Below are 14,574 nucleotides of genomic sequence, written 5' to 3'. Positions count from 1 at the left end.
TATTCTAACTGTGCATTCTATAACTATGAATAAAAAAATGAAACATTTAACTTACTATTTGTATGTAGAGAGGTGATGATAGTCTTCCAACAGTCTGTAAAAGAGTGAGAAAAATGAATAAAACATATTTTTGTCCACATCTCACTGATGGTGGATTTTTGGATCAAGGTAGACTAACATAATACCAGTGTTTAGGTGAGTTGCAGTAATATTTCATTTATAAAAATTGCAAATTGTGACTAAAAAACATTTCATGATAATTCATTCTCTGTTTCTGAGATAAAGAGGGCGCCTTCCAGTAACACTATGGTGTCAATTTACATTTATTTTTAAATAATACAATAAATATACTACAAATGAACATTGGCTGTGGGTAGAGAGTTACAACATCACCATTCTCTCTCCACTTCACAATTATGGACATGACCGTTTTCAATTTTAGCATATGAAATTTAGCATTCTACCTATTTTAATAATAAAAAGTGGGTTGGAGATCATGTCATTGTAAAGTATAAAAACAAGAGAAAAAAACTTTACAATTTCATGCATACAGATAGGTTTTAATGCTTCAAAAGACATACAAGAGTGGGTGGCCACAGTAAACTTAAATTTATTGACATAAAACATAAAAACCAATATATCTTCTATCCTCTCTTACACAGGTTTGACAAGACCATAAAAACTAACAAACAGACAAACGTAAAACAAATCAAAAAACAAAAACAAAAAACGTTATTGGCAGCATTACTGCTGGTTCTGAAAATTGACAAAAATGTTTTGTCCTTTTATTGAAAGCAAACATGTTAAATTTGGAGTGCTTCATCGAAATGAACATTAAAAATGGATGATCAATAAGTGTATCTTAACGTAAATGGTTCAAGTCACATATCTAGAAGGTAAAAACAAAAAACATAAAAAACAAGCTACTTATGCAGGACAGTAAAACTTTCTGTGGCAGATGCTGTAGTGGTTAAAAGCAGGCAGAGTGCATAGTTTGTACAAGGATATAACTAGGGCTTAAGAAAGTAAAACAACAGTTAAATCAGAAGACCCCAAACAACAATACAAAAACAAGCTTTGCATCTGGCTTTTCTACCTTTAAGCGGGCTAATCTGATGGACTATTAAATATCGTTCACTAAAAACAAATCTAAATTTTTCATTTTTAAAAAATTTTTTTTTTTAAATATATGTTTGAAATTGTATTTTTGACTTGTACATGACACATCTGATTTTAATCATCATTAGACAATTCTACCACATTTTCAAATAGTTGATTTCAAAATACTTAGTGGATTCTTGGCCCTCTGGGAACTTAAAGCTATATAAAAAAAAGCCTTTGGTAAGAAAGTTAATGGTTTCAGGTACCAAACCTCCAAACTGTTCCTTGGCCATGTGCTTTGGAATACTCAAAGGGGGAGACACTCCGTACCCATTCCAAACCAGTCACCTTCACCCCCAACCCCGAAAAATAAAAGCAGTAAAAAGCTTGACAAAGTGAAAAAGATTATCCATTGCACAGAACACCAATCATGAGATCCATTCACAAAATGCACCATGTCTTGGAACCATGATATGCAAGCATTGCAGCATCGCGTCTACCATCTTCTTTCTTTTTTAAAGACATCTAAGAAAATTTGATAAATTAGCACCACATTCGGCAACTGAGTACAATCTTATTTCTATTAGCTCATTCCAAGTAAGTTGCAGTATGATCAGATGCTGTTAGTCTTTACTAAGTGGGCCTTGGAAGCAGAGAAATACATAAAATAAAATACTGCATGGATCTATGAATGAATATGAAGCAAACTGGCATGCATTAAAACACCCCATAGACATAAATAAGAATGTAGTGAAGATGTTGTTTCAGAGGTGATGGCTAAGAGGGTCAGGGTAAGGGACAGACAGACAGGGTAGTCATGGTGACGAGTTAACATCACCACCATCAGCTTACTGTACTTTCAAAATAACAACAAACTTGAAAATATCATAGCACCACAGGAGAAAAAATAGCACCTAAGTATTGATTTCTTGTGTTTCCTTGAAAAGTGACATCTCCTGCTGCATATATAGTTTGAGAGTAGAAATATGGAAGTATTGAAGGAAAAAAATATCAAAGTTGTTTATTAAGTTAATAAAATCTCAAAATGCACCCAAAATAAAGGACACAAGAAGAGGAGGAATGTTTGTCATTTTTATCTTGGTACATTTTCTGTTATGCTAATCAACTCTCACAGACTAGCGCAGAGTAATATTTCCATACTTTATTTTCATTCGGTTCTTAAATTACAATAAGGTGTTCTTCACACCCAGCAACAAGACAAGCACTCCTCATCTATTCTCCAATTTACATGTCCAATTCCTTACTTTAGTATCTGCGAATTTGATGTATTCCAATGACCATCATCTTTTACCTCACGTCTTAAAAAGTTACATGCATGTTTTGAAGCCAGAAACAGTAAACATTACCAGGAAAAATATACAGAAAGTACTTACAAACATACAAAAAATATTTATATATATTTATATATATAAGTTCCATTCAGAAGAATGGGGAGACAATTATGCACAAAACAAAGCTTCCGAAATGAATGAAGGAGCAAACGAATGAACAAATTAATAAAATATTCAAAGTGGGAATTGAGAGAGAGACAAAGAAACAACAACAACAATAAACAATAAAAAAAAACGAAGAAGAAAACTGCCACATGGGATGGAGTCCATGGCAACCTTCTGAAACCAGTGGAGTAGCAGGTAAAAGTTTGCCTCCGGTGAGTTCGACAACCAGATTGGATTTACATCAAGTGCGCTGGGAGTGGGTGGAGGTTTGGGAACGGTGATAGGGGTCATGGGTGAAGATAGGGGTCGGTAGTATCTGACTTATTCAGTTTCAAAACTTGCATGTGATGGAGAAGGCACACTGAGGTTACAAGGTTGCTCTTTTTTTATTATTCTTATCGAATCCTCTAGAAATTTATTGTAGTATTCTCATCTTGATTTTTGTGTATTTTATTCATACTTGTTGCTTTTGGACACAGAATGTTTTACACAAATACAAATTGTCCTATTCATGTGTTTTGTTTCTGAGAAAATAAATATGCTTTTTATTTTCTCCATTTTGTTCAGTAAACAGTCTTAGCCGATGAAACAGACAGGACCCACTTCGAATCCAAACTTCTGCGTAGCCCCGCCGAAATCATTGAACATGATGTCAACAAAAGGCACCTGTTCCACCTTTGGTGTGTTGATCTCCAGTACTGTCTTTTCATAGCCCTTTTTCAACTGAAAAACAGAGAGGGATAGACAGAGTGAGTAGGTGCTACTGTACTTCGACCTCATTATACAGTATACAGTAGGGTTTATTTTTTGCATCAAATCTTAAATTCATTTCCCCCACTCCACACAGACATACAATTAATTTATTAAACGCAGAACGAGGGACAGCTCAGTTCGTTGTTTTGTGAAGTTTGTTGTTTTAAAAGTGTATTAGAAAGTTTCTTAGTAGCTAGCTAACTTTTTATGTTGGATCCCGCGACTCAGTTGGCATGGGTTGCTGGGTCTGTTACACTTTGTCCAATGATCCTGCTGACCAAGGCCAGTTCTGAGGAACTGTTTGGCGTAGCAGCTTGCCTAGCTGCCAGCTAGCTGCTTATCAAACTAGCAGGGTTTCTTGAGTGCTTGAATGCAGCCCGTGATGTGGTTAGCCATTGTGGCTGGGACTCTGGATTGTCCCAGGTTTGTGGCTGTCTAGATCCCTGCTATTTGTTGTTATAAATCTTCCCTGTGACCTGCCCTGTCTGAAACTATAAGGAGTAACAGCATAACTGTTGGTGTAATTTAATTTTATCAATTGAAAACCCTTAATCTATTTTATGAGAATTTGTAAGATTCTTGTTTGCATAGCTGTGAGGGGAACGGCACCGCAGTACCTCCAGGCTCTGATCAGGCCCTACACCCAAGCAAGGGCACTGCGTTCATCCACCTCTGGCCTGCTCGCCTCCCTACCATTGAGGAAGTACAGTTCCCGCTCAGCCCAGTCAAAACTGTTCGCTGCTCTGGCCCCCCAATGGTGGAACAAACTCCCTCACGACGCCAGGACAGCGGAGTCAATCACCACCTTCCGGAGACACCTGAAACCCCACCTCTTCAAGGAATACCTAGGATAGGATAAGTAATCCTTCTCACCCCCCCCTTAATGATTTAGATGCACTATTGTAAAGTGGCTGTTCCACTGGATGTCAGAAGGTGAATTCACCAATTTGTAAGTCGCTCAGGATAAGAGCGTCTGCTAAATGACTTAAATGTAATATGTAAATGTAATGCATAAAATAGACGGAGACCAGCCATTTCAATAATAGGTAACAGAATTTATTCTCGGAGCGCGCTGCCATGTTCCTACGAGCAACAGTTTATATACAATAACATGACGTCATTCCCTTGCTCCTAAAATGAATCTCCTCCTCCAGACCAGGTCAAAGGGAACTTTAAAGGTTCATTCTGAGTTCATTCTGACCCCCACAGCACATACACACAACACAACTGAATTAACGTTTTGACCCCTCAACATTATCGATCACCACTTAGCTGACAGTTCTAATTAACAGAAAACCTAGGAATGCACTCACTTCCTTATCTAAAACACCCCAGAGCTCAGTTTCGTCGGTTCAACCATAGGTTAACTACCTTATCTGTTTACTTAATCCACAAACCATTTCTTTCTTCCTAGTTGGAATGGTGTTCATTAACTTTAATTACTCCTTGTCCGTGTCACACAATCCCTTCTTATGAACTCATATTGTCAATCAGATATAATAAAACAGAGTATAAGTTTACTTAGTTACAGTTCTATTTGAAATGGGATATTGTTTATTCATTTCCTCATAATAATTCGAACAATAACCTACGTTGCTAGCTACCGTGACAAAGTCCAAAGCCAGCATGTGTACCATTGAGGACAGTGGTGTCTATCACACGTGAAGGATCTTTTCAACTAACAAAAATAGTTCTATAAGCAGTTGTTACAACAAGAACATAGCTTCAAGTGTTTTGTCAAAATACTGGTGGCTTCAACTAATTAAAGAATGGACGACCTAACCAGAGACGTCCAGGACCTGAAGAACCACTTGCAGATCTCCCAGGGTCAGCTCGATGAGTTGAAACAGGATAACGGCAAGATGACAGCAATCTGTTAAGGACATCAGTTCTGTGTGGGAATCCAGGATAACAATGATGGATACATCTCGAGGGACAATGAAGGTGGAATAGCTTGGTTGTTGACGGAATTTCAGAATCTAAACATGAGACCTGGACAGAGTCTGAGGACAAAGTGAGGGAAATGATCTCTGAGAAATTGAAGATGGACCACAGGTGAAGTGCGCCCATAGGACTGGATAACCCACCACTGGCCCAGGTGACAGGTCCAGGCCGAAAGTGGTCAAGTTCCTGAGATTCAAGGACAAGGTAGCTGTTCTGGAAAGAGCCAATAACTTGAGAGGAACGTATATCTTCCTGAACAAGGACTATCCTGAAGCTGTGCACCAGAAGAGGAAAGAACTGATCCCAGCCATGAAAGCTGGCAGAGTGCGTGGGGACATTTCTTACATCCGCTATGACAGGCTCATTGTCCACCCTCCATCCCAGAAGCTTGGAAGGGATAAGAGAGCCAAGCCTATGGGTCCGTAGCTTCAACCCCGCAGCACACATACACACACATTGATTAACGGATTGCTGAATGTATATTTTTTATTTTGCTTTGTTTGCTCTTTTCCATATTATGTATATCTCTGATAAGCTACCCAGGAAAGGGCTGAAAATAGCCCATATTAATATATGTAGCCTTAGAAACAAGGTTCATGAAATCAATAACTTACTAACATCAGATAACATTCATATATTAGCCATTTATGAGACTCACTTAGACAATTCAGTTGATGATACAGCAGTAGCAATACAATGATATAACATCTATAGAAGAGACAGAAATGCTGATGGGGGAGGTGTTGATGTATATATTCAGAGCCATATCCCTGTAATGCTTAGAGAAGATCTTATGTCAAGTGTTATTGAAGTGTTGTGGTTGCAGGTTCACCTGGCACATCTAAAGCCTTTTCTTTTGGGGTGTTGCTATAGGCTACCAAGTGCTAATAGTCAGTATCTAAATAATATGCGTGAAATGCTTGATAGTGTATGTATAAGCAGAGAGGTTTACTTTCTTGGGGACCTGAATATTGACTGGTTTTCATCAAGCTGTCCACTCAAAAGGAAGCTTCTTACTGTAATCAGTGCCTGTAATCTTAATGGCATTACACAAAGTCTGAAATCCCAAATTCAACAATGAGTGGTTTTGAAAGAATCAGTAGCTAACTGCAAACATTGCAAAGCAATCACTAGTCTGCTATTCAGAGGAGTGGATGTGTGGTTCCAAGTCTGGGATTAAGGATCTCTTTTCCAAGCTTAAAATGATAAACATAAAAAATTGGCCATGCTGTCAATGAAGCGTAATTGGTGCTACGCTCAAAACAACTGTTAACTTGGAATAGCGAAATCTGACTTCAGTGAGTTCAAGACAACAAGGAACTCTGGAAAAATAAGCTCGAACTGGGAAAAAATGTGTTGAACGGTCATCCAACCCGGAATTCTAAATCCGGAACTTGGGCCTCTTTCTAGAGCTACAACCAGAAGATCACTGACGTCATCATGATTCTACCTTGTTGTTTTTCCCGAGTTCCCAGTTGTCTTGAAAGAACCATAAATCCAGAGAATGCCAAACTTTGTTAACAAAGTTTGATGACAAAATTTGCCCACGAAGGACCGCCGCGCACCTTCCTGTCCAAAAGAGCACAGCACAACAAGGTGAGTCTAAAAATGTCTTGTATGCTGCTGCATAAATGATGTCATATGCCAGGGAGATATGTATACTGTAGCAAAGAAATTATTAATAAGTGAATGTGTTGTGTATCAAGCTGTTAGTAGCTCATTTGCCTCACTCTAATAATTTGGCATATTTTCCCATCTTTATTTCGCCTACTGATCTTACCTGGTGGAGCACATGTAGCCTATAACCTGTTATATGAGAAATGTAATCATTGAATATTCCAAGAGCTTTCATTGTCTGCTTATATGCCCCCTTTATTCATCCCTTTAGTCATGCTCCTTTTATTTATCCATTTAGCCCATCCAACTACCTCATCCCCATACTGTATTTATTTATTTATCTTGCTCCTTTGCACCCCAGTATCTCTCCTTGCACATTCATCTTCTGCACATCAATCACTACAGTGTTTAATTGGTATATTGTAATTACTTCGCCACCATGGCCTATTTATTGCCTTTACCTCCCTTATCTTCCCTCATTTGCACTAACTGTATATATACTTTTTCTACTGTATTATTGACTGTATGTTTGTTTATTGCATGTGTAACTCTGTGTTGTTGTATGTGTCAAACTGTTTTGCTTAATCTTGGTCAGCTCGCAGTTGTAAATGAGAACTTGTTCTTAACTAGCCTACCTGGTTAAATAAAGGTGAAAAAAAATATTCCTACAGGTTCTGAGTTGGTGTACAGGGAGAACACTGTAAGAACGTTCTGAATTCTGTCGCTGTACATTTCAAAAGTGCTGAACAAATAGTTATATTGACTATGTCTGTCCTAGCTCACTCATTAATGTCTTTATTGAAATTACGGATTGCCTCTTATCGGCTTGTTGTCCTCAAATGCCATACTTTGTACATCTTAATTATCTGTAGAATCTGTAGAAAGTAATCAGCCATATCAGCTATGTTTTTTTAGAGGCAGTACATTAGGATGAATTAACTGTTTCGCTGCCAGACAAGGCTTCACTGATAGCCAGCCAAGCACAATGTAACATTTTTGGGGGAATACTTTAAATGAAATTATGGGCAGAAAGGCTAATTCACCTCCATCTTTCATCAAATCAGATGGCTTATTCATCACAAAACCATTTGATGTTGCCAAATAGTAAATGATTACTTCATTGGCAAAGTGGGAAAACTTAGGCAGGAAATGTCAACAATGTACAGTGAGCCATCGTATTCATGAATAAAAAAATAAAAAAAATGAATTTTGAAATTTTGAATTTTGAAAATAAAGTGTGGGAGTAGTGGAAAAATGATTGTTATCAATCAATAATGACAAACCTCCTGGCATTGACAATTTAGATGGAAAGCTACTTAGGATGATAGCTGACTCTATAGCCCCTCCTATCTGTTATATCTTTCATCTGAGCCTAGAGGAAAGTCTTTGTCCTCAGGCCTGGAGGGAAGCCAAAGTAATTCCACTACCCAAGAGTGGTAAAGCGGCCATTACTGATTCTAACAGCAGACCTATAAGCTTGCTGCCAGCTCTTAGCAAACATATGTGTTATGGCTTATCAATGTCTCCCATATTATGGATTCAGAGATATCTAATAAAACTCAAAGGGTTTTCTTTAATGGAAGCTTCTCTAATGTCAAACATGGAAAGTGTGGTGTACCGCAGGGCAGCTCTCTAGGCCCTCTACTCTTTTCTATTTTTAACAATGACCTGTCACTGGCATTAAACAAAGCATGTGTGTCCATGTATGCTGATGATTCAACCATATATGCGTCAGCAACTACAGCTAATGAAATCACTGAGACCCTTAACCTCTTACACCTATGGTGGCGCTATTTCATTTTTGGAAGAAAAACGTTCCCGTTTTAAACAAGATATTTTGTCACAAAAAGATGCTCGACTATGCATATAATTGCTACTGTTCGAAAGAAAACACTCTGACGTGTCCAGAAATACAAATATCTTCTCTGTGCGTGCCCTTTAACGTGAGCTTCAGGCAAAACCAAGATGACTTGGCATCCAGGAAATGACAAGGATTTTTGAGGCTCTGTCTTTCATGATCTCCTTATATGGCTGTGAACGCAAGAGGAATGAGTCTGCCCTTTCTGTCGTTTCCCCAAGGTGTCTGCAGCATTGTGACGTATTTGTAGGCAGATCATTGGAAGATTGACCATAAGAGACCACATTTACCACGTGTCCGCCCGGTGTCCTGCGCCGAAATTGGTGCGCAAAAGTCACCTGCCAGTATTTTTCCATGGGGCACAGAGAGAGAAGCAAGCTTCCACGAACTGCATGTCAATGAAGAGATATGTGAAAAAACACCTTGAGGATTGATTCCAAACAACGTTTGCCATGTTTCGGTCGATATTATGTAGTTAATCCGGAAAAAGTTTCACGTTGTAGGTGACTGCATTTTCGGTTCGTTTCGGTAGCCAGGCGCAATGTAGAAAACGGAACGATTTCGCCTACACACAGACGCTTTCAGGAAACACTGCGCATCTGGTATGTGGCTGGGAGTCTCCTCATTGAAAACATCAGAAGCTCTTCAAAGGTAAATGATTTTATTTATTTGGTTATCTGGCTTTTGTGAAAATGTTGCGTGCTACATGCTACACAAAATGCTATGCTAGCTTTGCATACTCTTACACAAATTAGTCAATTTCTATGGTTCAAAAGCATATTTTGAAAATCTGAGATGACAGTGTTGTTAAGAAAAGGCTAAGCTTGAGAGCAAACGCATTATTTTAATTTTATTTGCGATTTTCAGAAATCGTTAACGTTGCGTTATGCTAATGAGCCTGAGGCTTAGTCACAATCCCGGATCCGGGATGGGGAGTTTCAAGAGGTTAACAAAGAGTTGCTGTTTGTTTTGAAATGGGTAGCTAGTAATAAACTGGTCCTGAACATCTCTAAAACTAAAAGCATTGTATTTGGTACAAATCATTCCCTAAGTTCTATTCCTAGGCTGAATCTGGTAATGAACAAGTTGAGGAGACTAAATTACTTGGCGTTACCTTAGATTGTAAGGTCAAAACCTATAGATTCAATGGTTGTAAAGATGGGGGGGAGGTCTGTCCGTAATAAAGAGATGCTCTGCTTTTTTGACACCACACTCCAAAAAGCAAGCAGGCTCCAGCTTTGTCTTATCTTGACTACTGTCCTGTCGTGTGGTTGAGTGCTGCAAGGAAAGACCTAGTTAATCTGCAGCTGGCCCAGAACAGAGTGGCACGTCTTGCTCTTCATTGTAATCAGAGGGCTGATATAAATACTACTGTATGCATGCCAGTGTCTCTTGGCTAAGAGTTGAGGAGAGACTGACTGCATCACTTTTTTTTATAAGAAAATGTGTTTAAAATCCCAAATTGTTTGCATAGTCAACTAACACACAGCTCTGACACACACTTACCCCACCAGACATTCCGCCAGGGGTCTTTTCACAGTCTTTTCACAATCCAGGACAAATTCAAGAAAGTGTACAGTTTGATACAGTGCCTTGCGAAAGTATTCGGCCCCCTTGAACTTTGCGACCTTTTGCCACATTTCAGGCTTCAAACATAAAGATATAAAACTGTATTTTTTTGTGAAGAATCAACAACAAGTGGGACACAATCATGAAGTGGAACGACATTTATTGGATATTTCAAACTTTTTTAACAAATCAAAAACTGAAAAATTGGGCGTGCAAAATTATTCAGCCCCTTTACTTTCAGTGCAGCAAACTCTCTCCAGAAGTTCAGTGAGGATCTCTGAATGATCCAATGTTGACCTAAATGACTAATGATGATAAATACAATCCACCTGTGTGTAATCAAGTCTCCGTAGAAATGCACCTGCACTGTGATAGTCTCAGAGGTCCGTTAAAAGCGCAGAGAGCATCATGAAGAACAAGGAACACACCAGGCAGGTCCGAGATACTGTTGTGAAGAAGTTTAAAGCCGGATTTGGATACAAAAAGATTTCCCAAGCTTTAAACATCCCAAGGAGCACTGTGCAAGCGATAATATTGACATGGAAGGAGTATCAGACCACTGCAAATCTACCAAGTCCTGGCCGTCCCTCTAAACTTTCAGCTCATACAAGGAGAAGACTGATCAGAGATGCAGCCAAGAGGCCCATGATCACTCTGGATGAACTGCACAGATCTACAGCTGAGGTGGGAGACTCTGTCCATAGGACAACAATCAGTCGTATATTGCACAAATCTGGCCTTTATGGAAGAGTGGCAAGAAGAAAGCCATTTCTTGAAGATATCCATAAAAAGTGTCGTTTAAAGTTTGCCACAAGCCACCTGGGAGACACACCAAACATGTGGAAGAAGGTGCTCTGGTCAGATGAAACCAAAATTGAACTGTTTGGCAACAATGCAAAACGTTATGTTTGGCGTAAAAGCAACACAGCTCATCACCCTGAACACACCATACCCACTGTCAAACATGGTGGTGGCAGCATCATGGTTTGGGCCTGCTTTTCTTCAGCAGGGACAGGGAAGATGGTTAAAATTGATGGGAAGATGGATGGAGCCAAATACAGGACCATTCTGGAAGAAAACCTGATGAAGTCTGCAAAAGACCTGAGACTGGGACGGACAACAAGACAATGATCCAAAACATAAAGCAAAATCTACAATGGAATGGTTCAAAAATAAACATATCCAGGTGTTAGAATGGCCAAGTCAAAGTCCAGACCTGAATCCAATCGAGAATCTGTGGAAAGAACTGAAAACTGCTGTTCACAAATGCTCTCCATCCAACCTCACTGAGCTCGAGTTGTTTTGCAAGGAGGAATGGGAAAAAATTTCAGTCTCTCGATGTGCAAAACTGATAGAGACATACCCCAAGCGACTTACAGCTGTAATCGCAGCAAAAGGTGGCGCTACAAAGTATTAACTTAAAGGGGCTGAATAATTTTGCACGCCCAATTTTTCAGTTTTTGATTTGTTAAAAAAGTTTGAAATATCCAATAAATGTCGTTCCACTTCATGATTGTGTCCCACTTGTTGTTGATTCTTCACAAAAAAATACAGTTTTATATCTTAATGTTTGAAGCCTGAAATGTGGCAAAAGGTCGCAAAGTTCAAGGGGGCCGAGTACTTTCGCAAGGCACTGTATATAGCCATTATTGCATGGAATCTCATATTGCACAAATAAACAGCAAACCTGGTTTCAAAAAACAGATTAAGCAACACCTCACGGCACAATGCTTCTCCCCTATTTGACCTAGATAGTTTGTGTGTCTGTATTGATATGTAGGCTACATGCGCCTTCAGTCATTTTTGGTTTGTTTTTTAATGTAGTTCTGCCCTTGAGCTGTTGTCTATAAATGTTCTGTATTATGTCATGTTTCATGTTTTGTGTTGGACCCCAGGAAGAGTAGCTGCTGCTTTTGCAACAGCTAATGGGGATACTAATAAAATATCAAATACCAAAACAAAGACACACAATTCACTCCCCCACCCCACACAAACACATAATTCCTTCCCCCCACACCACACAGACACACAACTCACTCCACACATACACACAACTCACTCCCCCCACCCCACACAGACATACAATTCACTCCCCCCACCCCAGACAGACACATAATTCATTCCCCCCACCCCCCACACACACACAACTCACTCCCCCCACTCCACACATACACACAACTCACTCCCCCCACCCCACAGACATACAATTCACTCCCGCCACCCGCCTCCCCACACAGACACACAATTCACTCCCCACACCACATACAAATGCTGTTTTACACGTGACCGTCAAATCCCCTTACTCACACCTATGCCCTTACAAACACACACACACACACACTTCCCAACCCTTCCATCCACTCACCGCACAGCCGTCCACCACGGCTCTGATGTAGGGGTTGTTATCGTAGGACATCTCCTCGTCGTTGGAGCCCAGGAAGCGGATGGCCTTGTCGTATGAGTCCCCATCCTGGTTGTGCCAGGCCACTGATTGGTAGCAGTTGTAGGTGAGGTTTTGGCGGGCGGCCGCACTCAGCAGACGCAGGAAGGTCATCTGGACCACACCAATGGGGTTGCCCTCAGCGTCCACGTACGAGAGCTAGACAGAGAAGAAAGGAGATATAGGGTCTAGGCAGGAACAGACACTGTGGACTAATACAGACACTATACATACATACTATACATATTTGGGTACATCTGAAATGGCACCATATTCCCTAAATAGTGCACTACTTTTGAGCAGCGCTCTTGCGAAAAGTAGTAACCTATTTAAAGAATAGGGTGCCATTTCAGACACAACATTGTTTTATTGTTTGTTCTCTACCAAGAACACTCAAATCTACACATCACACCATTCTCCTGTACTGTGAGGTGTCTTGGGAAGGTTTCTCGCTTTTATCTGTGAATTCTAATTCTGACACCGAGTAGTGTCGTTGTGGGGATATGATTTCATATGACTTTAGATGGAGTGTTTCGCAGACAACAGACTGTAGGTGTATGCAGCAGCATGGGGGACTCAGAGCAATGACACACCGTCACTCAAACATGTCAGCATTCCTCACCTCTCTTTCCGGCGCTGCGGCTGCTTTGACAGAATTATAGAATGTCAATCGGTGCACACAGTGCGCCGCGACAAGGGTTTGTCCCATCAGTCACTGCAGCACCAGGGAGAGAGGGGGGTTGTGGGTAAGGAGATCAACGGCGGCCGGCTCGTCTCCAGAGGGTATGCTAAGCTTCATTACCCATAATTCATGGCGGCGCTACGTGAGTAGGATAGAATTCCGATTCCTCAGACAACAAATCAGGAGGGGGGATATACCAGAGGTGTTCCGGCTAGGTCCTTTAGAGTGAAATATCTAGGCTGTCATCAACCAGCTTTGGGAAAGATGGAGAGGCTCGCTGTGTTATGGGGTCTGTCTGTCTGGGGCTCTATGAGTAAGCTTGTGTCTGAGAAACAGTAAGGCAGACAGGAGTTACTACAGGAGCTCTAATCTACAGGCTCTGGGGCCTTAGATACTGACTGGCTTATTCTCTGCTGAAAGACTTCAATGGTTCTGTAGGAATAGCAGTCTACTAGCAATGAACAAGTGATGAATACTCTCAATCGAGGAGCTAACCGTAATTGAACACTTAAGCTTTAATTAAGAAAATTATGGAAATGTATTGTTTTGAAAGGAGCTCATTAGTAAATGTAAAACGTAATTGTATAAATGAAAAATAATAATAGTTTGGTTTAATCGGTTTCTGCAATTTAGAATTAGCCTAATTCGCCATGTTTAAGTGGAATTCTAAACCAACATGTGTTCTATTATACTAATGTATCTTGGATCTAATGATTACAAATCGTTCCGGATGACCCGTCCATTTGGGAACATCAGTCTTTGGTGTGATGCTATTTTACGCTGGAGATCTGTTTCCATACCAACCAACAGCGTTCCACCATCCGTTCCACAGGGTTCTCTTCTTCTTTCAGACAAACAGGACTGACTGAGACCAAGAGCCAAGCGCATGCAACGCCCATGCCATGCAGTCACAGCAGAGAGCCACTAATGTGTGTGTATAGATACATTCTCTCTCTCTCATGCACACACAGACAAACACACAGACACACACACACACACGTATGACTAAACCTGGACAATAATGGACATCACAGATTACTATTAAAGGGAAGTCAATCAAATCTGTTGTATTTTCAGGATCCCACAAGGTGGCCACACCATCATCAGATAGGAATTTGGGCTCATAGAGGATGATAACTATATCCATTGTGTC

General features: G+C 40.2%; 1 protein-coding gene across 3 annotated transcripts in view; it reads right to left on the bottom strand.

Moving 5' to 3' along the window:
* Positions 1 to 594: 594 nt before the first annotated feature.
* LOC135518166 (collagen alpha-1(V) chain-like) overlaps positions 595 to 14,574 on the bottom strand; it is a 141,570-nt gene continuing 127,590 nt past the window's right edge. For all 3 annotated transcript variants that reach the window (XM_064943111.1, XM_064943110.1, XM_064943112.1), the window contains 2 exons: positions 12,665 to 12,898; positions 595 to 3,281 (listed from right to left, as the gene is read on the bottom strand). In XM_064943111.1, the coding sequence (XP_064799183.1) occupies positions 3,135 to 3,281; positions 12,665 to 12,898 (381 nt within the window). In that variant the 3' untranslated portion in view covers positions 595 to 3,134. The remainder of the gene's footprint in view (positions 3,282 to 12,664; positions 12,899 to 14,574) is intronic.

Source organism: Oncorhynchus masou, chromosome 28 (assembly GCF_036934945.1).
Source record: "Oncorhynchus masou masou isolate Uvic2021 chromosome 28, UVic_Omas_1.1, whole genome shotgun sequence".
Classification (NCBI taxonomy): Eukaryota; Metazoa; Chordata; class Actinopteri; order Salmoniformes; family Salmonidae; genus Oncorhynchus; species Oncorhynchus masou.
This window is presented reverse-complemented; position numbering and strand designations above follow the sequence as displayed.